Raw genomic sequence first — 25563 nt, forward strand, 5'->3', positions numbered from 1 at the left:
ATATTGAGTGTTAAATGTGGAAACACAGCAAATACAGAGGTTAATAACGGGAAACTATTTTTATTTCGTTTATTACTTTTATTGCATTTTAAAAATATATTGAACATTTAAATTTTTCATTAATATTCTCGTACCTCCATTGTTAATCTTCATAGTTGTTTGCTTGTATTAATCTTGAAGTGCTAACCATCGTTGTATTCTCGATTTCTGATGGCTACTATTATTCATAAGAAGTACAATAGGATATTTTTCAAATATTTTAAGAAACATATAACTTATTTTTAAAAGTTGCAATTCTTAATTTTTCTTCATTTAAATGAAGCAATTTAGTTCTATAATTTATTCTTACTTTAACTTTCTTGTTTTAAGTATTATAATAATTTTACGTAAATAAGTTCATTTAGATTATAATAATTATCAATTAACTGCGCAACGATTATTCACAAGTAAAAGCCCTTAATTAATAAATCCAATGTACACTTTTTAACCACAAATTAATTTATACTCCTATTCTGCGACTATTCGATTAAACGCAAGAAGGTACGTCTTTGTTTATCATATTTCTTAATATCTTCAATGTACTTTTTTTTTCTTTTTTTTTTTGTTACTTTTCGTATTTTCATTGAAATTGTAATACCGCGGTGTTAAACTCTAAATATATTTAATTATTATTTTACTTTGCGCAGGTTCATCACTTTTTTCATTATCTTTTATCCCACTTTTTAACCTTAACCACTTTAATAATCCTTTGCAATATTCAAACTTCAAACACTTCGATTAACGTAAAACTTAATCTTTTCCATGGGTCCAGATTTTCCAAATTTTCGGACGAAGAGGGCGAAACTTTTTTAACGTTTAAATTAACAATAAGAGAAAGAGTAACAAGCAGCGAAGGATTTTATTTGGATATTTACGATCCTAAAACTTTCAGAACGAATATTTACTTCAGTCGCGTATAGTCATCTGGAAAGGTGTATTAATTTAAACGCCATGTGCAAGATACAGTTCCACAACGAAGGTGCAACGAGCAAAACAATTAGATATAAACGCATTACAGTGAGGTCACAGGCAAAGATAATTTCTGCCAAGGAAACTAAAGCGCCCCTAGACAAATAATCGCTTTGTACTACCGCTAGGTAAATTCATAATAACAATTATCGAATGATCTTATTATTTGTCACACTCAAATTCTAGATACTCGCTAAGTTTCTTTGATTGTAGCCGAGCATGTAATTTCTTCTTCTATAGTCCTCTTTGTTCAAACATATAAATTTTTGTGCAATCTAAAGTTTCAATTTCAAACAGTTCAACTTATATCCTACTAATTTTTGTATTTTTCCAGAGGAAGATATCGTCTTATTAATTTATAAAATAATACTGAGAACTTTATTAGATAGATTTTGAAATGGATCTTTAATTTTGTAATTTCGACTTGTCTGTATGCCACAATTTTTATGGGAATCAATCTTTATGGGAAAAGGATTTTCTACATGCATTTTGAAATCTTCTATCTATCTATCATCTATCTATCAGTTTATGGCCATTCACATTTTGACTACCTGTATCCTATTAAATATTTTACGTTTGTGCGAAGATATATCGTGTTATTATTTTATATCTAAAATAAATTGCTGTACTCTCTTTTTATGAATACTTAAAATTTAACAATCTTACGAAATTTAACGAATCTTTGTTTTACTTTCTTTTCCATTTAGATTCGAAGATTCTATCCAGATTGAGATCTCTCTAATTCAATTTATATATTATTATTATTTTTCCATCTTTGGGAGAGACATTATGTTGTTATTTCATGAAACGATTTTCTATATTTTCTTCTGGCAGATGCTTCGAATCTTTCGAAATAGACAGTTCATTTTATATTTTAGATATCAGTACTTAATTTTATATTTCGTATATATTATAACTATATCTCTTTCTCTCTTCTCTCATTGTGTCTAAGCCTTACTGTCTTAGGTAAGCCTTACTGAAGAGTCCATACTAACAGATCTCGGACGAAACACTCGCTTTCTCTCTTATAACTATATCTTCTTATTTCCTATTAAATTCTTTTTTACATGCAGAGATTATACATATATATGTTAATTCTATTTGATGCTATTTTATATTTTCTACTTCGTACCAACACTTTCTTCACCTTTCTATAACCTTCTTAAACAAATAGTATTAATATAAAAAGCTGCATTAATAAACACCCAAACAGCAGGTTAAAGGGTTTTGCATTTTAAAAGTTCGTATTAAACCAATCCAGCTTTTTTTTATCTCTACACTGCGTTTTGAACTTCTGCAAAACCAAACAGGTCACGAGTGCAATTGCTGTTTACTATTCAGACAGTGTGCAATATTAGCCTTTCAAATCGAATGATGTTTTCAAGGAGATTCTGTTCAATGTTTCATAACGTGACATTCGTATCGTGCTGCAAACCTATCATACACTATCTCATGCCACTGTACCTATTATTATTCTATCCGTGTTGTATCTATCGATTCATCAAAAATATCATTAGTATCTTCTCAATCCAGTAAAATACGATCAAGCTATGAATTATTAAATAACATACGTAAGATAATTTCATTGTCTAACTGTATGCATCTTAATTAATCATGTCTATTGTCTCTACAGTGTCATTTAATCGTTCGTGATTCACTTTAGAAGCTATGGAGAATAAAATTAAAATATTTGTTTTCTATTTCCTAAATGATTAATAAACTTTTTAAGATAAACGATCTTTTTTGCTATTACTCTTAGAGTCCTCTTAGAATCCTCTTTCTCAATAAAACGCTAAAAATATTTCACATCGAATTCTACCTCTAGTGTTTTCGACTATTCTAACTAAATAATCCGCGATAGCTTCCAAAACACAGTATCCATTAATTTTGTTGGAGAAACTACGTTAGTTTCTGCGATTAATCTTTGCTAATGGTTTATGTTGCTCTTCAAGATGTTGCCGCAATTAATTTCGTTAATGGGCGTACATTTATCTTTTTAACATTCTAATCATTAATTTCCTGAAACGATATTATTTTTTGGGAAACTATCATAGTATCATAGTAGTTATGGACTTTATCTATAGATGTAATTGCTAATGTTTCAATCATTATCTCGCTAATCCTACCTAATTCAACCTACATATATATATATACCTTTCTAAAATTTCTACTTTAGCTCAACTTCAACCCTATCGATGAATCTATCGAAAAAAGCACTCTTTATCATAAAACATCCTTACGAAGATATGAACTATCAGGGATGTATCAATTAAAAACATCTAGTTACACCAACTTTAAATCTGCCAAGAAATCTAAATTAAAAAAATTCTCTTTTACATGAAACATCCTTATGAGGATAAACTTAGACATCGATCAATTTTATCTTGTTATCGAAGAATGGTAACCTTAATCTTAATTTTAATCTTATCAATTTTAACATCATCTGGTTATAGTAAACTTAAACCTAGCAAGAAAGCTAAAGAATCGTTTGTCACGCGATACATCCTTATAAAGGTCCTTGTAAACTATCAATTTTATCTTTAAAGGATATTTACCAAGAAATACTTTGCAGTTATATCAATTTGAAGTCTAAGAAGAAACCTGTAAATAATATCCTTTCCTTTCCTTATAAAAATGTAATCTGTCACCGATCAATTTTATCTTGAAAAGATATTTACCAAAAATTTCGTAACAGATATTTTTTTTTGCTTATCAAAACAAACTCTAATAAACGAATAAATCATATGTCACGTAGTGCGAACGTGCCCTTAAAGAAAAGAAGAGATCCCCTGGCGTCGACGCAGTACCACAGAGCAAACAAAATAATTTGGCTACGTGCTCAAGAAGAAGAGGGGCTGAGGCATCCCGACCTGTGGCCTCTTCAGCTCACATTGTCCTCGTGGAATCGCGAACTTTAGTCAGTGGATTCGAGGCCACCATGCAGTCTACACAACTGGGCCTAGCTTTATTAAAACTTCGTGCACATCTCGGGATACTGTGTCGCCTAACAATGGATCGGTCGATCGTGGTTGAAAAATCGTCGATGAAAACGTGATTCGTCTAGTCGTCCATCGATCAATCCTCACTGTGTACTGTTTTCTCGCGTACTTGTAATGGAACTTTTAATTTACGGAACTTTTAAAATATCGTGAGCAACTTGGAACAAAATAGGGGAAAACAAGGAATTTAATAGAAAATATTTCGTCGTCGATCAATAATTCTAATTTTGGAGAATAAAACTTTTGGAGATGTTTCGAATCAGAAAGCTGAAAGTTGACATTAATTACTCGCGAGTGGGAACAAACAGACAGCAATAAATATCGGATGGTTGACGAGGAATGTGCGGCCTCGAGGTCTAAATGTCTCTGGGAAGCTTCGAGCCAATGTTGAAACGCGATCTCGATCGGGACCGAACTATCGATTGACAAACTCGATGATTTCTCAATTTGGTCTACGTCCAAGAGGATCTATCGTTCATTGACAGCCTATTGTCGTTACTTTTCTTCGAAATTTTTAATTCTTAACGTGTTGTCCGAGATTTAGATTAAATTCCATCTATCTCTTCCTCTCTTTCTCTCTCCGACTCTCAAGCAAGCAAAACGTAAATTTTCTCGTGCACAGATGACGTGTTTACGTGTTTAGTAACGCGATGTAATCCTCGCGGTTACGTCGATCAAACGTTGTTTAGGATGGTTGAAGAAATTACGATCGTGAAATAAACCGAAATCGGGTGGAGTTTGTGACGTGAATTTGTTGTTTGAGCGAGTTTTGGATGTAGGAATTTTTGGAATTGGTGATCTCCACAGCCTGTAGACTACAGGCTTGTGTGATAAGATAAAGAGAAGAATGTCAGCGATTGAAAGCGCGTGTCTGTGATTCTCGAGCTGGCTTTCGTGTCGTCCGGTTCAGTGTCAGACAAAATGACTCTTTCAGTTTGTTAGTTGGGCTACGAATAAAGCTGGCTGATGGTAATTTTCAGTTTCTGTTTCGGCGTTCTCGTGCTAGTGAGTATTTCGAGTTTATCCAGTTAAATTGAAGTTTTCACTAAAATTAGGTGTTGGAACATTCATGAATGTGGAATATCGGTTTGTGCAGGAAATCGTGTTTGCGTATAATATCGATCCAATACAAATGAATTTGTAATTTTGCAAAGAATGTTATAATATTGTTATAAAACATTCGTCGTGAGTAGCTGGTGCTCGTTTGAGAATTCCAACTTGTTTCTAAATGTTGTTCAGCGGTGTGTATTGAGTAAAAGATTTGTAAAGGATTGATACTTCGTTGAAACATTATCTTTTTCAATGATCTATATTAAATGATTTACGTTAATTTTACTATGCGGCTTATACTAATCTTTTACTTCATATTAGGATAATTTTTGAATTTTTGGAAAACGGTAGAATGTTTAAATTCTTTAAAGTAATTAAGTTATGTTGCTGACTCTTGATTTCATATGAGTAATATTACTAAAGTATTCTACTTATAATATCTCAGTACTTTTGCTAGCTTATTCTCATTTTTAATCTAATTTATCTGTGTTACTGGCTAATTTTCTTAAGCGATAAAACTTATTTTCCTACGTATCACGTAATTTTATTCTGAAGAACTTATCAATTTCTTGATCTTTCGAATAACTTCATCTTAGCAATATCTCTTTCAAATAATCTACAACGTTATATTATGTTAATGCCGTAAAGAACTATACGAAAATATCTATAGTAATTTCTTAAAATCTATGAATCTTTACGCCTGGTAATTGCTTTCGATAAGCCTAATTTTTCTTCGTCGTACAATGTCATTATAAGGGATCTCATCACCATAAAGGAACTTCGTGTAATTGCAGTTTTCAATGAAAAATTTTAAACCAAAGGAATAATTTGTGCAGTAAGAAACATGTCTCGTGTAATTTAGTGTCAATCAGTGTTAAACACTTTCAAGTGCTCAAACCATGCAAGAACTTCATCCTTTCTATTATCATGCACTCTTCAAGAATCATGAAAACCAAATTCACCTTGTACACGTTTTTCATGGTAAGTTTCAATTGTTTTCGGTCAATTTACAAACATGCTGTTTTATGTTCAATAGTGTTGTAAATGCCTCATGAATATTCAGAATTGCCTACTCATTCTGATCCAGTCTCTTTCTCACTCGATACTTCCTGTACTACCAGCATACGTACGTATGTATGCACATCGTTCTCGAACTTGTTCCACGGCATTGAGGAGGAACGTTCAACCTGTTTGCATTTCTCGAACATGCCGAATTCTCGTTTTCGAATTAATTATGCGAGTCACGTTTCTTGTCGTGAATCTTTTCCCTATCGTAAATATTCATGTATCATAAATATTTGCAAAGAAATTTTCTGTTATCTTTGTATGTGAATGGAACGTTATCTCTGTAAATATAACTTAATTCGAATAATTGATTTGCCAATTTTTCATGATTTTTTACCAGTTTCGTATCTTAGAGAATTCGATTCGGATAATTGATTTGTGAATTTTAATAAATCATGACAGTTCCAGTTCTTAGAGAATTTACTGTGGATATTTGCTTGAATAATTTTTGTAATTCTCGAACATTTGATTTCTTGGCGAATTTAATTTGGATAATTGATTTGGATAATTTGATTAATTCTTAGCGATTTTATCTCTTAGGTAATTTAATTTGATAAGCTCCCTTTATATACGTGTATCTTAGTAGATCCTTCCTTCGACAAAAAAATATTGGAAGAAGTACTGTAACCTAACTTATTATAACAGGATTTATAACAGGAACTATCTTTCTTTTTTCTTTTTTTTTTCTAGAATCCAGTCAATGAACTGTGAACGATATGTCAAAGAGGAACAAAGAATTGTGCACGAGGTGAGAAATTGCTTGGAGGATGGGTTGCAAGACTAGTATGTTGGAATGTATAGAGGATACAGGGGAGGCGGAAAAGAGAAAGCACTCGGATATGGTCAACCAAGGATCTTTACTCGGTAATTTCTCTCTTTACCCTTCATGGAATTTTAATTATGCATCACGCTGCAAAATTCCGAATATTTAGCCTTTTTAATCATCAGATATGTTACTTATTTCTTATTATTCTTTTGTTTTTTATTCTTCTGTGTCCTTTTATAGATATTTTTTATAGACTATTAATACTCGAGGTAAATTAATTTACAACTGTTTCGTCGTAACTGTTCAATTACTCACTAATAAACTTTTCTTAATTGTTATTCACAATCGAATTAATGTTTCTACAGTCTTTGTAAATAATAAAATTTTTTATCTATTTTGAATTATCTTTTTAACTTATAATCCTTCCATTTATTCATTGATAATCATTTTCTACTCTTAATTAACAATCAAACAACTAAATATTTCAATAGTAATGCTTGCATTGCTTTTTTAAATGATTAAAAAATTCTGTTACCTCTTTTCTATGTTTATGGTCTGTGTGCTAGTTTTTCAACTACTTTATTGTCTTATTCTTTCATTAATTCTAAAATTAATTATATTTTAACTAACATAGGAATCAAATTAGCGATAATTTTATAGTAATATAGTACTTTCACTGCCATTTTAGTTAATCAAGAAATTATACCAGTTTTTCCTACTTTCCAAATAATAATCTATTTTTTTTAAAAAAGCTTCTCAAAATCAAGTTAAATAATCCATTCGAGAAAAGGCCGTTCCTACGTATCTTCAAATTTAAATCGAATTTCAATTTAAATTACTCTTTTCAGTGAACGTAAAAGTAGCCATTCTTACGCATATTCTGAAAATCAGAATTCTAAATTCGAAGAGAAGATTCCAAAGTCTAGAATTAATCTTAACGTTCTGTCGGTTATATCAGCCCAATGATGCTCGCAATATTACGGCAAATTGAACTACTTAACGCGCAACGATCTATCGTGAAATAATCCCAAGCGGATTACACGATACGTATGAGTACTGCTGGTTACATTCGTATAATCAAATCCTCCGTTATTTTATTTCTCATATAATTCATATTTTATCTCGTATCTCATATTTTATATCGTTTTCTTATCTGATCGTACAACTGTTCGACAACACGTTTGAAAGAAAAAGGAAAAGGAAGAGAAGCTATCATCACACGAGTTACTCGAATTTATTATCGATCGTTAAATCACTGATCAGATCTGATAATTCCGGATGGCACACGCCGGGAAAGCAACCTCTTCGATGTCGGCTCGCGTACGTCCGACGAACGAAAATAAATATTGCAATCAGCTGAGGAGTATTGCGTTTCGCAAAGGAGCGGCACGAGAGAGTACCACGAGTGATTCTCCTTGACCTAGTCTCTCTACGATGTGGCCATACACTGTATCCTCGACTGGAGGCAATGTTCGAGACATGAATTAATTAGAGCCGCGAGGTTTCGGAAAGCTAACTACATCCCTGGTGAATTTTGATGGAACGAGTCGTGAGTCAATCTTATTCGGGTATTATAATTCTAGTGTCATGTAACGAATTTTATTCGGCAATCGTAAGTTCAATATCGTGTATCAATTTCATTCGGAAATTCTAATTCTAACGTTGTGGATGAATTTTATTCGAGAATCGTAACTCAAATGTCGAGTATCAATTTTAGTCGAGAAACGTAATTCCAATCTAGCGATAACAATTTCATAAGGAATTATGATTTTTAATGTTACATTTTTATTTAGCGATAGTAATTGTAACAGCGTGTATCGATCTTATCCAAAAATTGTAATTTTAATATCGTATATCATTTTTATTTAGAAATTACAATTTCTATGCTGCATGGTGATAGGCTGGATCGTAGCTCGATCATGGTTAGATCGCGTGTTTCTAAGGGGTTGCAAAATGAATTAATTTCGACTTTGATGCAACATTGTCGAAAGAGATGCTTATAGATTGAGCTTTCTTTTAGATTTCGTCCGATCTTCCTCGGCGTTTTAATAGAGAGATGGGTTTTTGAGCAAATGTTATTTGAAAATTCTTATAGCGGAGGATAACTTATAAAGATTTAGTACTGTAGTACTTGTTAACACTTGTTAATACTTCTTGCTTGTATTAGTTCTAATTTTAGAATCTTTGAAACAATCCACTGTCTCTCGTTGTTTTTAACGTTATTAATAGTCGAATGGAGGGGGTGAAATTCTTCGAGCATCGTCAAATAAATACTACATACAGTTCCCAGTGCCATTTAAATTTATTCCTATTGAATGAATATAAATTTTGCTTCTCATTTTTTACTAAGAACTTTACAATTTTCCGTCTTGAAAATAAGCTCTAAAACACGTGCCACGAAAATTTTTTATTCCTTGCAGTATATTTATCTGAATTCTTTAAATATTTAGATGCCATGCAATTTATATATCCTTTCCAATTTATATACTCACGACGAATTGATCAAAAATATCGATATCGTATTAAATATTCTTTTCTCGCTCGTCATCCACCTCCTCATTAAAATCCATCCATTTGAATATCCCCGAAGCAGAACGCGTTACTTTGGTTGTTTGTAAGCAAGAAGCTCTATCATACAAGCCACAAAGGTACAATGTCGAAACGCTATATTGATTCTGTGATAGGGAGCCACATATATTTGGGTCGATGGTTACGAATGCAAATCAGACACAGATAATGCCGGATGGCAATTCCATTCGGACCTTCGGGAGCGTGCAAGCAAATTAGCTATGTGTTATTCATTGTTCTGCTCTTGTCATTGAAGCTCACTAATAAAAAAAACGCAACTTTTGTCTTTCTAAAAGATCGATCAGTAAGAGAATCTTAATTTGAAATCGTAATTTAATAATCTTCAAGATATTAATTTAGAGTAAGACAGTATCCAGTTACGTTTTTGGTGTAAATGTGATTCAAATATTGGAAATTATCATTGGACAAAGTGACAGAGGAATCATGCAGAAAAAAGTATCAGCTTGGAAATATTTTACTCCTTTAGTCTGAAAGCCGAAATAGAGGTGTATTTTTGAAGTTTGCCTTGTGTTTTACTTAGCATCCGATTCTCCTATATTTTTATTCAAATACGAAACGTTATCATTTTGATTCAAATTGCTTGAAAGTGGCAGAGAAATGTTGCAGGAAAAGATACGAATTAAAAAATATTTTGCTCTTTCAATCTGAAAACTGAAGTAGCGATGCACTGCGAAGTTTGAAGCTTCTCGTTTGTTTTACTCGGCGCTCTATTTTCCTGTATTCTTTTGAAATATGCGAATTTTTATAACAGTCTAACGTATTTCGATCGAAGCATCTGAGATTATATTCGGCCACAGTGTGTACGTTTAATGTAAGAGAGAAATTAGATGATAACTTACTAGATTGGACAGATATCTGTGGCTAGGAATATCTCGTTTCGTACTAGATTTAGTCTGGACTATGTCTGAAAAATAGCTTCTTATTATTTGTTTAATCGAAACGTCTTACCTCAGTTTTCATTTAAACGTAAGATTCGTTGTGACCAATCTTGTGACCATTGCGTAAGATATTCAAAGAGAAATGTCCAACGTTTTTCTTCCGTGTTAGATTGAATCTGAACTATTTTCGAAATACTTTCTCCTTAACTTTCTAATTGACATTTTTACTAATACCCTCGATTGAAATTTACTTGAAATCTGTACTACCATCTTCAGCTGTTTAATTGACATCGTTTCCAATACTGACATCTTCAAGCGTCAATTTTCATCGAACGATCTCATAGACATTATCCAAGATATCGAAGGAAAAATTGTCTAATTCATCCGTAAAATTTTAGTAACTTCGTTCAAACTCTATCAGACTCTCTTCTAGAATATTCACAATTTACCGACTTCAAATGAATAAACATCATCTTTACATCTACACAATAGCAATGCACTTAGCAGGCACCTTTGACGACAAACATTTGCTCAAACATAGCTTTCATTGATCTCAATTATTCTACAAGCGCCATTTCACAAACTGCACGTCCTACTCACACTTATCAGAAAGAAATCAATTTCCTTGATATTTCGCTTCAATCGTACAATACTCTAAACTCTCTAATCGATTGCCGTTATTTATCAAAACTAAAACAGCAGGCACAAAAATACCAAGCAGATATCTTCAACGTAACAGCCAAATACAAATATTATTGGTATCAATGTATCCGTGGCAACATCGTCTCGTTAAAGCGATGGTTTTTTAATTACAAAATCTCTATAAGAAACGGTAATATTACAGTTTATTCAATTACAGTCATTGCTCGAAGCACTTTTGCAAGAGAAAGAAAATAATTAACGAGCGTCTCTAATTGCGAAATTTTATTCGGCCGGTCGTGTTCCTTTGAGCGTGTTCGTGTTTAACGAGTATACACGGCTATTGTACCACGAGTTTCTCCAACGACCCTATCTCGTTTCTGAGGCCACTCACTCACGCGTAGAATTTTAACCTGCACATTTTGGTTCCGTCGACCAGTCGTTGTCTTTGAGCCGCTTACAACGCATCGTTCGCTATACGCGCGCCGATTTCTCCCCCTGGATTTCTTGAACTTTCTTAACTGTGATTTTCATCTTTAAACTTTTAAGGAATCATTTCTTCTTTTCTGCCGAAGTGTATCGTGACTAGTAGTAGGTGGACATGGACAGTGTAATTCAAAGGATTGGAAGATATCGGAGGTCGCAAGGAATTTGGCCGAGTGCACTTGTTCGCAAATCTTTTAATTTCGGTTTTTCCTATTTTCGAAGCTGATTCGATAAACTTCTTTAATTACCTTGGTGACTGTGGTGAATCGAAAAACAGACGATTTAAATGTCTATAAAAATACGATGTAACTGAACTCGTTATATAATAGAATTTTATATTTTTATTTTGACACTGATCTACGTAATCGAAAAATCGATCATTTCACAATTTGCATACAGTTGATTGCCGATTTTTCAACTATGTACCGAGCATCAACTTAGATTTTTGTATACATTTTAATAAACAGCCAGACGACACTGTGATTATTTATTTATAAATTCATATATGGCATCTCCTTCGAATGACTCTTTCTTTCCAAACGAAGGATTAAATATTCTGGATGACATATTACTTAGCAATGGTACGTAATCATATCAGTAGTTTCTCTTTTATATTGAAAAAAGTCGTGTAATTTTTCTTACCAGCACAGACAAATTACGCAATTATTAAGCACGGGTCAAGAAGTAACACGATATCTGTTTCTCTGATTCAAATATTCTCTCCTATATCAACTTTCTTTAGTTTCATCGATAGGGAGAAAACTCTTCGCTTCGATGAATATCGTAAGACTCTGCATATTGATATTCTTCAATTCCAGCAAACTGCGATTAATAGTAATTTTAACATTTTTGTAAAAATTAAGAACGAGTCAATAAGCTAGAAAATTTATTTCTTTGATCAAGGTATTCTTTCTCGTATCGATACTTTTTAATTTTCTTAATAAAGAGAGAGCTTTATTGTCCGATAAAATATTATGCCACTCCACACATTCACACTTTGCAATTTAAAAAAAATGCGATCAGTAATAGCTGTACCGTTTTTATAGAATATAAAGGACAAGCCAAGAAATCACAATATTCTTTATAGATAGTCAAATTTGACATTTTCGTACTTGAATATTATGTAATTCTACAAGCTGAAAGAATGGAATTACTTTAGTCTGAGCGCCATAAGAAAGGGCATGAATCGGGGATCAATTTAATCAATAGCTATAAAAATTCTCATTACTAATCAAGAAAATATGTATACCTATACAATATACGTAGTTCTCTATGGTATACTTTGTCGATTTTAGTTTAAACCGATGGCGTTTGTTTTGTCCCTACTAACTCTTGCTCGCGTTGTCCAATTAAGGCGCCCTACTTTCGATCAATTATCTTTAAACTCTGATCCATTCGAATCGAACGATAAATGCTGAATGATCCTGCCATAAAAGGTGAAGATAAGGTATTATGTTCGACCTCGTTCACACACACCCTCTTTCGATTTGCTCATTTTTATATTATAGAATTGCTCCCACGAATTTGTCAACTTTAATTATCCAATTTGACGGAATATTTATAGCAGTTAAGTGCCATACAAATTTTTATTCAGTTATACAATATATTGATTATACGCTGTGCACTATAAGGATATAAATACTTCATAAAAAAAAAAAATGATTTGGCATTCAAGATCAAATGCAATTCATCTTGTAATATCTTCTATAATAAAATATTCATAGAAACACATAAAGAGTTCGCGAAGAAATTTGAAACGCATTTTATAGTATAATGGTATTTGAGAGATCATTCCAATGAATTGATTTCATATTAAAGATAAAAGGAGCACGATCGATTAATTGTGCAATCTGTCATAGCAACAAGATAGTTGAAAACAGTCCATTGAATTGTCAATTAATTATTGTCATTTAACTATTGATCTATTGACCCACAGATTTTGTCGTGGCGGCCCGTTGATAATCTGATTGTTAAACAATCCTTGTTATTGTCAAGATATCAACTAGTAACTACTCGATTAATGAATCAATTCAAGAAAGTCTCGTTGCTGCAGCACATATAAACATACTAATGTTTAAATACTATCTGATATTTAATTTTTTTTATGCACTTTAAATTGTTTTTCTTTTATTTTGAGATAACATGTCGTGTAACTAAAGTTTAACTTATATATAATAATGTATTTGATTTTTAGGGAAAACAGAATACGATGTTTTAAGAAGAAGATCGTCGTTCGAAGACGTCGCTGTTGATGACGACGAAAATGCAGATTGCTCAGCGTTAGTAAGTAAATTTCTGTTATCGTTATTACATCCCGGACGTCTACGTACATTCAATATTAGATAATTCTTTTGCCAAATGGAAGACGTTTAAAACTATTTTCCAACGTTTGTTGGCTTGTTAATTTAAAAAATGGAAAAATATTATTGATACAGAAACTAAATGTACTTATCGAATAGCGAGATCGGCGCAACGCTTTGACGATAGATGACGTATAAAGCATTTCGCCGTATTAATAATCTAGATTTACGTGTAGTGGCTCCAATCTAAGATAACGGCGTACAAGCAATGTTCCACTTTGAATTTTTCATAATAAACGAAAGGCAATCGAATCTAATTGCTGCTTATTACTATCTTTCGCACGATGCTCTATTATAATTGTTATAATTACTTTTGCAAAATATAATGTCGGCAAACAGTCAATTTTTCTGCTTCCAATATTTTTTGATGCGTAGGAAAATATTTTTTTTTATCAATTATTAATCATAATGGAAACATACTTTTTCGTATCATATATGTTTTCGTAACGAAGACATAATTTAGTAACGTTAGAATCAATTGTACTGGAGACATGTATATTTATCGTTAGTCAACAATTTGTTAAGATAATGACCTGTTAAATTCCAGTGTAGTTGCTTTCATTGTAGCCATTAATTATGTTTTGCATTGCATATTTTTAATTATTTGCTACTACGTCGTTTTATGCTTTAGTCGTTTCATTTTATACCACGTTCCTTTCGACTATCTGTTTTTGTACTTTAACCTACTTTAAATATATCTCACGATGCCACTATCGATCGATATTCTTGGACTGTGCCCTTTCACCTGTGCCCACCTTTTCTCTTCTCTGTATTTCGATCACGATATATCCCTTTAAACTGTATTTTTTATTTATTATAACACAACATAATCAAAATTTTGTTGATTTCAATAAAAAAAAAGAAAAAAACAGAAAAAAACAAATATTTTTCTCACGCTAGATTGAAAACTTTCTTGGATAATTGTTAAATTAGTGTTTTGTGGCCATTAAATTGTTTTTTTATATATTACAATTGCAAAGTAGTCGATTAACTATCATAAAATGCTATTCTATTTAAAATCTTTGGTACTCGTTCAATTTTTCGTTCAGTGAACTTAAATTTTGCTTTGTCTTTTTTACTGACAATTTTTAGATTACTGCTTTTAACTATTCTTATTGCTGTTTCAAGTTTTTAAGTTATAAGAACTAGCGATACATTCATGGGTAGACATTCTAAGCTCTCAAACATCGTATCATGTCATTTTAAATCCATGATCATTTAATACATTACAATATATACTTTGCTCTTTTAACTGACAATTTTCAATCCATAAAAAAATTTTATAACGAACTACCGATATGGCATTCAAGAGAAAACACATGAAATCTCAAGATCATGCATAAATATAGACCTCAAAATTATTTTTTAGTACTATGAACTTTCTACTTTATGCCTGCTGTCAGTAAACTACTCCAAAACAATTCAATAACCATTACAACAAACATCAATCATTCCAGTGTCATTTCTATTGACTTTTATTCAATCAAATCATCCTTCAACTATCCCCTCCTTCCAAATCTTAACTTCCCCCTTAACTTTCTCAATCCGATCTCCACATCCTTCATCATTCATCGACAACATCAAACTGCACAATCCTCCACGATCAGGAGCAAAAATTATTTCTCCAAAATTCCATCCAAAACTTCAAAGTTTTCTTCATTCGATCTCCGGAAATAGAAAATAGAAGAAAGTTTATGGTTATCGCGACAAGATAAGAGGAGAGCAGGAAAAAAAAGTAGAATAATCGATTTGGAAACGCACGGTATCGGTTTTTTCTTTTCTCACGAATCACGAAGCTTTTGCTCGCTCATCAGCAATTAACCCTCTCTGAAAAAAGTAATTTAAAACTGTTTCGTTTCGAACATGTGGCAAGTTCTCAGCGTACCGTGCGGTCTCATTAATGTTACGTCAACTGTTTTCATGGAAGTTTCAAAAGGGGCGGCGACGAAAAATCATCATGATACGACCTAACCACCCTGAATATTTAATCAGTCTGTCGAGCTCTGATTCTCGTCCGAACGAATTATTCAACGGCGACCTATTTCAATCCTACACCGTGTCTTTTTCTTTCTCTTAGTAGAAACACGATGTACGCCACTAGGCTCGAGCTTCTCCCGTTGCTTGGTCAGACAGACTGACTATAAACAGGGTATAAGCTACTGTCTATAGACAGTCTATAGACACCAATGGCGCAGCTAAAGAAGCTGAACGAGTGGTTATACCGGAACTGCTATCTTGCACAATTTTTCGTCGAAAAATTTTAGGAAGTTCATTCGCTCTTGTTTGCTCGCTTTAAGACGTAGATAATTAACGTTATCGAGGATTTTTTTTTTAATTATTCCGATATTTAACTAGTCTTTTCTTCCCTATTTCTAATTAAATTAGTACGTAATAAATTGATTTTAAGGTCGTCTGAATGTGATACAAACTATTAACTGATATTATTTTTGTAACAATAGATCTTTTTTTAAATAGATTGTTTGTTCTGAGTTCGCGTGGTTTTGTTCGTGTTTTAGTATTGATTTTAAAGTCTTTGAAATTTATTATAAAGTATTGGCTGACAATGAGATTATTTTCGTGACGGTAGGTTTCTTTTTTTAAATAGATTCTTTTCTGCGAGTCCGAACTGTTTGTTTCGTTTTAATTTGATTTAATGGTGAGCGTAAGCGCTAATGAAACATTCAATTATCAGATGGTTTAGTGAGCACGTTCGCAGCGAGGAGATGTTTTTGATTTTTGTGTCTGGAAAGTTTATAATAAACTACTGTAAAGAAATCTGGTTTTCAGTGGAGACTATTTTTTATCCTTTGGAAGCACGCCATTCCATAGGAACTGTTTGAATTAAAATCATTCAGCCTGTACCTCGAATTATTTCTTGCGTTCGTTTTCGTTTCTAAAATTATTCATCAATAGATATTTTAATAAGTTGGAAAGCTAGTCGTATTTAATCTCATCTTTTTAAATGGTTGAAAAATTGCTTTTACTATATATGAGTAATCTTATCAAGCTATATTAAGAAAATTACAATGTCATTGAGTCTATGAGTTTTTCAATAGCTTCGTAAAAATCGCAGATATCATTTATTTCCAATCGATCAACTGTGTTGTGTAGCTCCTTTTATCAACTGTTTATTCAATCCACTATCGATAATCGTACAAAGACACTCTTGGAAGAGCTTCTTTATCGCAGATAAAGTCGAGCTTTTGCTCCTGATAGAGAGTGGAAAGGATAATCTCGATCTACCACGATATTTTCGATTCAGTATCGTGATGCATGTTTTTCCGTGAATGCGTATTTCAACAACGCTGTAAGCTATAAACCTCGTTGAACAATAATTTTTCTTTCCACTACAGAGTGAATATGTAATTAACGCATAATGTAAACAACTGGAACAATCGATTAATTAAACTCAATTTTCTATTCGTGAACTAACAATTGTGACTCGCACGACCTAATTCGTATGGGAGATTAATTATGCGTAATTATTACTTGTCAAGTGTACATTGATGGAATAGATCGGGTGCATCGTTTGTGTCGATTAACGATTTTCTATTACGTTCGTACTAATGATCGATTTAGAAATAAATAAGAGGCGGTCGACGCAGATACAAATCTACGTCTGCGGTTCGACCGAGGACGCGAATATCCATGGGACATCTACATGGTACAGTTGGATCACCCGCGTACTGTGCGATCCCTTTCGAAAGAAATGGGACACGAACAGAGACATAATACACGTAAACGAAATACCTCCGTCGCTTGTGTCGCCGACACAGGTACCAGAAAACCTCTGTGAAACGTAATTGAAGATTCTTTCGTATAATATTTATTCAGTTTTCCGCTGACTTTTCAATATCTATTTATGGATATCAATTTCTAAAATATATTTTACCCTTCGTCAATCTTAATAAATTTATAAATATCCATTTATAAAATATCGTTTCATTAATTTTGAAGAATTATCTTTTGATATAGCGTAATCCTCCTGAAAAAATGTTTAATGATAAAAAGATTTCGAGTTATCTTCTTTTCGCGTGCTTCTTCGTAGAAATAAACGATGTATCAAACAGGAAGAACTTTTATTACGGTTTATACACTTTCTGACTAAATACTTTGTTTTACAGAAAATGGCTTTTGGTATTCTATAATGATTACCAAGAATTGGTAATCATAAAACACTGTTCAATCTTCATGTATCCTAGAATTTGTAATCCATATTATCTTATACAATGTTCTGAATTCCAGTCGATTTTGAATTTCCTTTCGTACTTTTATTTCGTACATATTTTTTGACGACAGAAAATAATCCAATCAATCAGGACAAATTTTTATTACAACTACCAGAATGTATACAATATGTATAGCTTGAATATATGTAACTGATCCTTCTATGTAATTTCAATTTATAATAACTTCTAGACACTGAAACGGGACTTCCTCTCCAGAATGTTTCTTCGTTTATCATCATTGCGCGCGCATGCTCCGTGTTCAAGATACGTTTTCAAACAATTCTGAAGGAGATTCGAGATCACTTCAGTATCGATTGATCAAACTGTACCTCGTACTTGGGACGTTTCGCGCGCTCAGAATAAAAGCTCGACAAGGAGAGGTACTTTGTCCTATAGTCGAAGAATCTAGGTCGAAAGAGATTTGAAGGAAGGACAAAATATAAAAGAAATAACGAAAAAAGATGTTCAGTGTCTCTGAATTTAGATAGTTTTCTAATAATTTGAATTAATACGAAATAAAAATTGTCAACTAATCGAAAGAGTTATCGGGAAATTTATTTCTTCAAATCGAATGACCAACTTCAATGTCTCGCTCTTATACGTGTTAACTTCAGACTTGTTTGTTTCTTTGCCGCGATTCCTAACATGTATAGGTTACACCACGATTCCACACCATCTAAAATCAAGCAATACGTAGTCGAATACGAATGCGAAGCTCGGAACGTCAACATGAAGAAAGTAAAACATTAAAAGGATCACCGCGTACACGAAGACGAGCTAAGGTTATCCGAGATCTCCCAACGGATCTTTACTTTAGCGAGTCCGTGCTAGTAGTACGTGCACAATTGAACGAGCCTGGCCAATTGTAGTGTTAATAAAAAAAAAAAAAAAGAAAAGAAATTTAATCTGAGGCTGACTTCTAAGATCACTGAATTAATCGTTGATGTTACAAAGTTCATCATTTATTGTCTTATTTCAGAAAGGACCGCAAAATATCGAAGCTCATCCGTTAACGAACAGTGTTCCTAGTCTCATAAAAGTAAGTCAAGCTTCTTTTCCTATCGTTGCAATTAAATGTATCCAGCGATAGATAAGCCTGTTTACGTTTCCTGACTAATAGTATTAGTCATATACAGTGTGCTCACGAACATATTTCAACACTAATAAAAAGTTTCTATGAATATGTTACGCCTGTTGTATAAAACTATTTGGAACTTCATTAGCGCTGTAATGTGGAAAAATAATGGTTGTATCACTGAAATTTGAAATAAGATTGGAAATATGAATATATTAGAAGCTACGAAATACGTGAAAATACTTCATTTATTAATCAGAGAAACTGAAAAGTAGGGACAAGTGGTGATGCTACTCATGTTACTTTCTTAGATTAGTTTTAAATTTGACCAATATAATCATCGCAGCCGAGTCTCGTTACAGTGATAATAAAATTTCTAAATGTTTTTTACCACATATTATATATGCATATATTAATATTAATATTCGTAAAAGCTTTTTACGATAGACAAGTGTTCAAATATTTCTACGTGTCACTCGTAAATCGTACAAATTCTTTGGGGTTATAATTCACTATGAAATAAATTCTTCGAACGTGTCAGATATTACTGGTCTTCCCCAAAGATGACCAACAAATGGACGTTCTCGCCACCACTTCGAGGCGATTGGGATGGAGCGTGTCGGTGGCGAAAGACGCGGAAAAAGCGGTCGAATTCTTTCAAAATCGAGGTCACGAGCTAGTGATCATCGATCATCGGGGGCAACGCGCTGCAGAGGCCGATACGATTTGTAGGTACGGAGAATTATTTTTTAAAAATCAACCAAATTCCTCGGGCGTACGACTTTATATTCTAATAAATACAATCTATTTCAGGGCGATTAGGTCTAGTCCCGCTTACCATAATTCCATTATTATAGCACTTGTAAAGAAATCGTAAGCTGATTTATACTTATTTGAATCTTCCTGATTATACAATTTTTCTGATCTTTTGCTTCAAATGATAATTCTGATTTTCCTTTCGTGCTGGGATTATAATAGGTTCCTTATGCACGGCGAGAAAGATAAAATTGTGACGCTGGATTTACTGGAGACAGGATTCAGCAGAGTGAGTTTCTAGAGTAATTTTGGAAGACTCAGATTTTAACCTTGATGAAGTCTTTCTCCTTTTTCTTAACTGTTTTAAATAAGATTATGGACGCATAGTATTCGGGGACTCGTTTCAGGCTCTAATGGAGTGTTCCCACGAGAGACTCTTAATAAACGAACTAGTAGGAATTTATGCTAGTGCGCTATTACCAAGGACACAACTGGCGGCTGCCAACGCGCTGTATGTAGCTCTTGACAGATGCCGCGACATGGTACACGTGACGAACGATAAACATATTGTACAGGTAATACGAGTTCTTAATTGTTTCATTCGTGTATAATTAATGAAAGACCCACATCTTTGACATTTTAAATATTCATCACGACGATTGTACCTCAATTTTTTTTATTACTCTACATATCATTATATTAATTTAAAAACATGCATATATCTTTCAAGACTTTGAACGGTTCATAAAATTATTAAAAGAATTATCGATATCTAAATCTTTTTAATTGTATCTCGTTTATTATATATTCGGCGTTAGCGACCATATATCGTGTACTTTTTTGATTACAGTTTGTTAATAAAATTAGCGAGAAGTTACTAGGCTATAAGACCAGCGAAATCTTGGGGAAAAGCATCGCGGATATAGTGGTCTACGATAATTTTGTTCTAATGGAACAACACATAAGCAAAGGCCGGGAATTCGAAGGGAACATGAATTGTAAACGAAAGAACAATCAAATGATCACAATCAGTTGCAGGGTGATACCTTTCAGTATTAGCTTGAAGTAAGTGAATTCGGAATTTATCCATTTTGTCGTAGATTACATTATTTTCTATCTTTCTTTTACTCGTCTGTTCTACCAATGGTTTTCTATTTTCTTTCAGAAAACCGACTCATTATATTTATATATACGATACGACGTACTTGTCGGAAAATATTGGCTCGCTCAGCCCGACTCCGTCACAGTCCGTGTATTCGAGAGGAAACATGATTGTGTCTCAGAGAAGGACATCTGATATGAAGTCCAGCGAGGGTAATATTTTCACTTTCAACTTGTTATTTAGAATTCGTGGCTTTTTAATGTTTCGTAAGAAACTTGAAACTAATCTAGTACTTTCGTCTTTTGTCTCGACTTAGAAATAAAAGACATTTCGTCGTTGAAATCATTTAATTAAAATTACTAAACAGCTAATTTTAGATCTTCTGAGTAAGTCTCGATCACAATTATACAAGACATAAAAATAATTTGAAATTCGATTCTTTCATCTTGTTTTCAAAAGAGATAAATATTTCAATCAATCATATACAACTTGGAAATAGGTTGAAATTCGAGAGAAAGGAAGAATAAAAGTTCTGACTACATGTTTTCAAGATACATTCCAGTCAATCAAACTATCTGTATTTCAGTCTCTGGAATATCGATACATGACCATCATAAAATTAAAAACACTGCACGTAGAATTTGTTCGTATGTTCGCAACTGATCGACTGATCAGTATTTTTGTATTTTCCACGAAACGATAAGGATTTTCATTGAATTGCAGGCCGCAGGCGGTCCAGTGCACACAAGTTACACAGTTTGCAATTAGATGCACCCATTACAAAAGTGATCAGCCTTCTTTCTAACGCGATCACCGAATCTACGACCCCTGATACAGCAGCACAAATCGAAAAGGTACATTTCCCTTTCCTTCTTCCTTGCAAATTTTACTTTGAGATACTTATGATAAGATAATATAATGGAACCTGAAATATTTATATTTAACGTAATAAATATTAATCAATTACCTAGGCCATTGATATTCTCAAAACTACCGAACTGTATGTGCCATCCCTAAGAGAAGATACCGATCCAGTAACAACCGATCTCGTCGGGGCCTTGCTTGCCGTAATATTCAAATTATAAAATATTCTTTCTACGTATCAACTATTTTGCGACTGATTTCTTAACGATTGATTTTTCTTTTTAATATTAATCGACACAGTCACCGAGGAAAGCGTGGGAATCGAGGAGATCGTCAGTTGAATCGACGCGAGTTTCGATGTCAAAGGCTTTCACTACGACTACTTCCTCGCGTATGCAAATCAAAAGTTTCAGAGGGCCTCAGGAGATCGCGGAAATTTTGGAAAGATGTTTGGAATGGAATTTCGATATATTCAAACTAGAAATATTAACCGAAAAAAGGTACTTGGTTCTAAAGAAAATTGTTTTAGTTGATATACCTATACATTTTTTTATAATATTACCAAGTATAGAATTAATTAAGTATTAAACTTCTATCGATTAATTTATCCGGTTGCAGGCCACTACTCTTTTTGGGGACGACCATCATGAATATGTACCGCGTGCCTGCCAGACTCGGTTGTGAAGAAAAGGTCGTACAGAACTGGTTAACCGTAATCGAGATGAATTATCAGAGTCGAAATAGTTATCATAATTCAACGCACGCTGCAGATGTGTTACAAGCTACTGCTAGATTCATGCAGTCTGAAAGGCTGCAACAGATCTTGGAACCTTTGGACGAGGTCGCGACTCTGGTTGCGGCTGCTGCTCACGACGTCGATCATCCGGGTAGATCTAGGTAAATTAAGCTCTACTTCGACTAATCAACTAATCTAAGTAATTCTTTAAAACTATGTGTCTCGAATATTCGTTCAATACTCTAATCGATTTCAGTCAATTTCTTTGCAACTCTGACAACAAACTAGCGATTCTCTACAACGATCTATCCGTCCTTGAATCACACCATGCAGCACTAACTTTTAAATTATCACTGTCGGATGACAATGTGAATATTTTCAAAGTAAGTTTCAAACGACGGTCGAGTTTATACATTTTTGTTTAGTCCTGAAAGTCGAGATATTTTGTTACGATCGATTATTTAATTTTATAGAACTTGGAAAGAGACACCTATAAACAACTTCGTCAAACAGTGATAGACATGATCCTAGCCACCGAGATGACGAAACATTTCGAACATCTGGCTAAGTTCATGAATATTTGCAGTGCAAGGATGATGGACAGCCCACAATTAGACGTAATGTGCCTATTTATATCTCTTTCTGGCTTTTATCCTTCCTTGATTAAACTTCGAACTCAGTCAATTGCCAGTTGGTTTATTTTTTATAAATCTATTTCAAAGTCATTTCTACTCGATATTAAACACTATGGGTTCTTATAAGCAGTCCTATTAATCTCCCTAAAATTTGAGTGCAGGATTACACGGACACCGTGGATATGTCAGTTGTGTTACAGCCAGAGAATGTAGTATTGGTTAAAAGAATGATGATCAAATGCGCGGACGTGTCGAATCCGACTCGACCATTGAAGTGTTGCGTCGAATGGGCCAGACGTATCGCAGAAGAGTATTTTAATCAGGTACTATTACTTCAATAAGACACGAATGATTTATTTACACCGTTGGAATTCAGAGATTTTTATTGATCTTGCAACATTCTTCTTGTCATTTTTATCTTAATCACTAAATGTTTCTGTTGTTAACAAATGTCTTAAATTCAAGAAAAATATAAGAGGCGATATACATACACGTGATTTTCCTTTCAATTTTATTCAAAAATTACTCCGAAAATATCTTTTTATGAAATAATATGTCCTTCTATTTTTTGAAAGCGGAATAAGATTGGCGTGTAAAAGTTCAAAGACAAAATTAAACTAAATTCTCTAAATTATAATATATCCTCTTCATAATTATGTATGTATGTACATATAATTATACTTCTTGAACTTCAAAACAATGTTTCGTGTTTTTTTCTTTTTTTATTTTTTATTTTTTTTTGCTTAATTCTTCCTCGCTTAGAGGTGTTGTTGGTTTTAAATATTAAAAAAAAGTTTATCCATAAAATAATTCCAAGGGCGCATGTTCGAGTTCGTCGATATGATTTTATAATTTATTGCAGACTGACGAAGAAAAAAGGATGCAACTGCCGGTACTGATGCCAATGTTCGATAGAGCAACGTGTTCGATACCAAAAGCGCAAATCGGTTTCGTCGATTTCATTATCAACGACATGGTCGAGGCGTGGGATGGTCAGTGATGCATCTACGTCTTTGCTCAGACGTATTTTTGTATTTGTGCAGCGCGTAACTCTGTTTTATTTTCAGCATTTATCGACATGCCAGAGATGGTGGGATATATGAGGCAGAATTACGAGAAATGGAAAGAATATAACGTAAGGAATTATTTAATTCTTGAATTTTACTCTTGTTTCTTGAACTGCATTTTTCTTCAATCTCTAAATTTAACCATATTCAAGGAACGAATGAAACTATTCTTTTTTTATCAACAGCCAAAGAAGATGAAAGATACAGTGATTGAGTCTTACTTTTGACACTTGTACTTACTGAAAGTTTAAAAATTTTGTAAATACTAATAACATAGTGCTTCAATATTAGTCTTGTGTTTCAAATTTGACTTTTGCTTCTAGGATCGTTTTGTATTACTCTTTAAATTCCTTCGCAATTCTTTTAGAACTTCACGAGATTCAATTATATTAGAAAAACGGAGCAAAATTATCACTAATCAGAAAGCTTAACAAATTTTGTAACCACAAATAGTACTGTGCTTGAATTTCACCACTCTTGTTCCTTGAATTTTACTCTCGCTTCTTGAACTATTTTGTACGAGTATTGTTCTCCGACTTCTCTCACTATTCTTGCAAAACTTTACTCAACTCAGTTATACTCGGTAAATGAAACGAACTATTTTCTTTATCAATTGTTAAAAAGTTCGAAAATATTAACGTCATACAATTATTCTTGTGTCTTGAACTTCACACTTGCTTCTCAAACAATCTCGTATTACTGTTCAACTTTTACTGCTATTCTTTAAGGGCACTATCTAAATTCGATTATATTCCAAAAATAGAACTATTTCTTTCATAAATAAGCGAAAAAGTTAAGAAAATATTGTACCGAGTTTCTATTTCGTTGGTGATCAGGATCGAGGCATATCAACTTTACCGGACATCGAAAAGATACAAGAGCTCCCCGAACTTCGAATATACCAGCTACCTTCGTGACCCATGGAAATCAATCGTCCCTCTTATACTCTTTCGTCCGTCCCAAAATACAATAACCCCGTACAAACGATTTGTAAAATATTCGTTATATTTAAGGAATAGAGATAAATAAATATACGACGCACGTCGTACAGTTGTAAGCCTTTTTTTAGAAAATACATGTAATTCAACCACTCTGTCTTATTACATCCTTTCCTCTTCTTCTACCTACCCACTTTCGTGAAAGTCCATCTATTTTAGGCTCATGACACCACGAAACGAAATGGTTCGCCGTCATGAAAAATATTTCTTTCTTTACTCATTTCTTTTCCCGTATGACGGTAAACATATCCCACTGAAATT

General features: G+C 33.1%; 1 protein-coding gene across 12 annotated transcripts; it reads left to right on the plus strand.

Annotated features, from left to right (window-relative positions):
- Positions 1 to 77: 77 nt before the first annotated feature.
- Pde8 (phosphodiesterase 8) lies at positions 78 to 25394 on the plus strand. 12 transcript variants are annotated; one of them, XM_076619662.1, is made up of 18 exons: positions 78 to 6986; positions 13675 to 13763; positions 19049 to 19108; positions 19686 to 19876; positions 19958 to 20017; positions 20123 to 20189; positions 20308 to 20475; positions 20751 to 20965; positions 21066 to 21214; positions 21726 to 21856; positions 21974 to 22069; positions 22167 to 22366; positions 22485 to 22763; positions 22859 to 22985; positions 23076 to 23219; positions 23399 to 23560; positions 24100 to 24229; positions 24305 to 25394. In XM_076619662.1, exons 1-18 carry the CDS (start codon positions 6890 to 6892, stop codon positions 24529 to 24531), a joined length of 2592 nt encoding a protein of 863 aa, XP_076475777.1. In that variant the 5' UTR covers positions 78 to 6889; the 3' UTR covers positions 24532 to 25394. The 12 variants fall into 12 exon arrangements, 11 of the variants coding, with proteins under 11 accessions (XP_076475777.1, XP_076475773.1, XP_076475772.1 ...); XM_076619658.1 differs by having other exon boundaries at positions 78 to 6038; positions 6813 to 6986; positions 19686 to 20017; XM_076619664.1 differs by lacking the exons at positions 78 to 6986; positions 13675 to 13763 and adding an exon at positions 16807 to 17616 and having other exon boundaries at positions 24305 to 24372; positions 25141 to 25394.
- The last annotated feature ends 169 nt before the right edge of the window (positions 25395 to 25563 follow it).

This window comes from Bombus vancouverensis, chromosome 6, assembly GCF_051014615.1.
Source record: "Bombus vancouverensis nearcticus chromosome 6, iyBomVanc1_principal, whole genome shotgun sequence".
NCBI lineage: Eukaryota > Metazoa > Arthropoda > Insecta > Hymenoptera > Apidae > Bombus > Bombus vancouverensis.

Coding starts and splice junctions, on each gene's coding strand:
- Pde8 (XM_076619656.1), top strand. CDS start 17,407: ATGATCGATTTAGAAATAAATAAGAGGCGGTCGACGCAGATACAAATC. Junction 20,966..21,065: donor CCTTTCAGTATTAGCTTGAA/GTAAGTGAATTC, acceptor ATTTTCTTTCAG/AAAACCGACTCATTATATTT. Junction 23,561..24,099: donor CAGAAGAGTATTTTAATCAG/GTACTATTACTT, acceptor AATTTATTGCAG/ACTGACGAAGAAAAAAGGAT.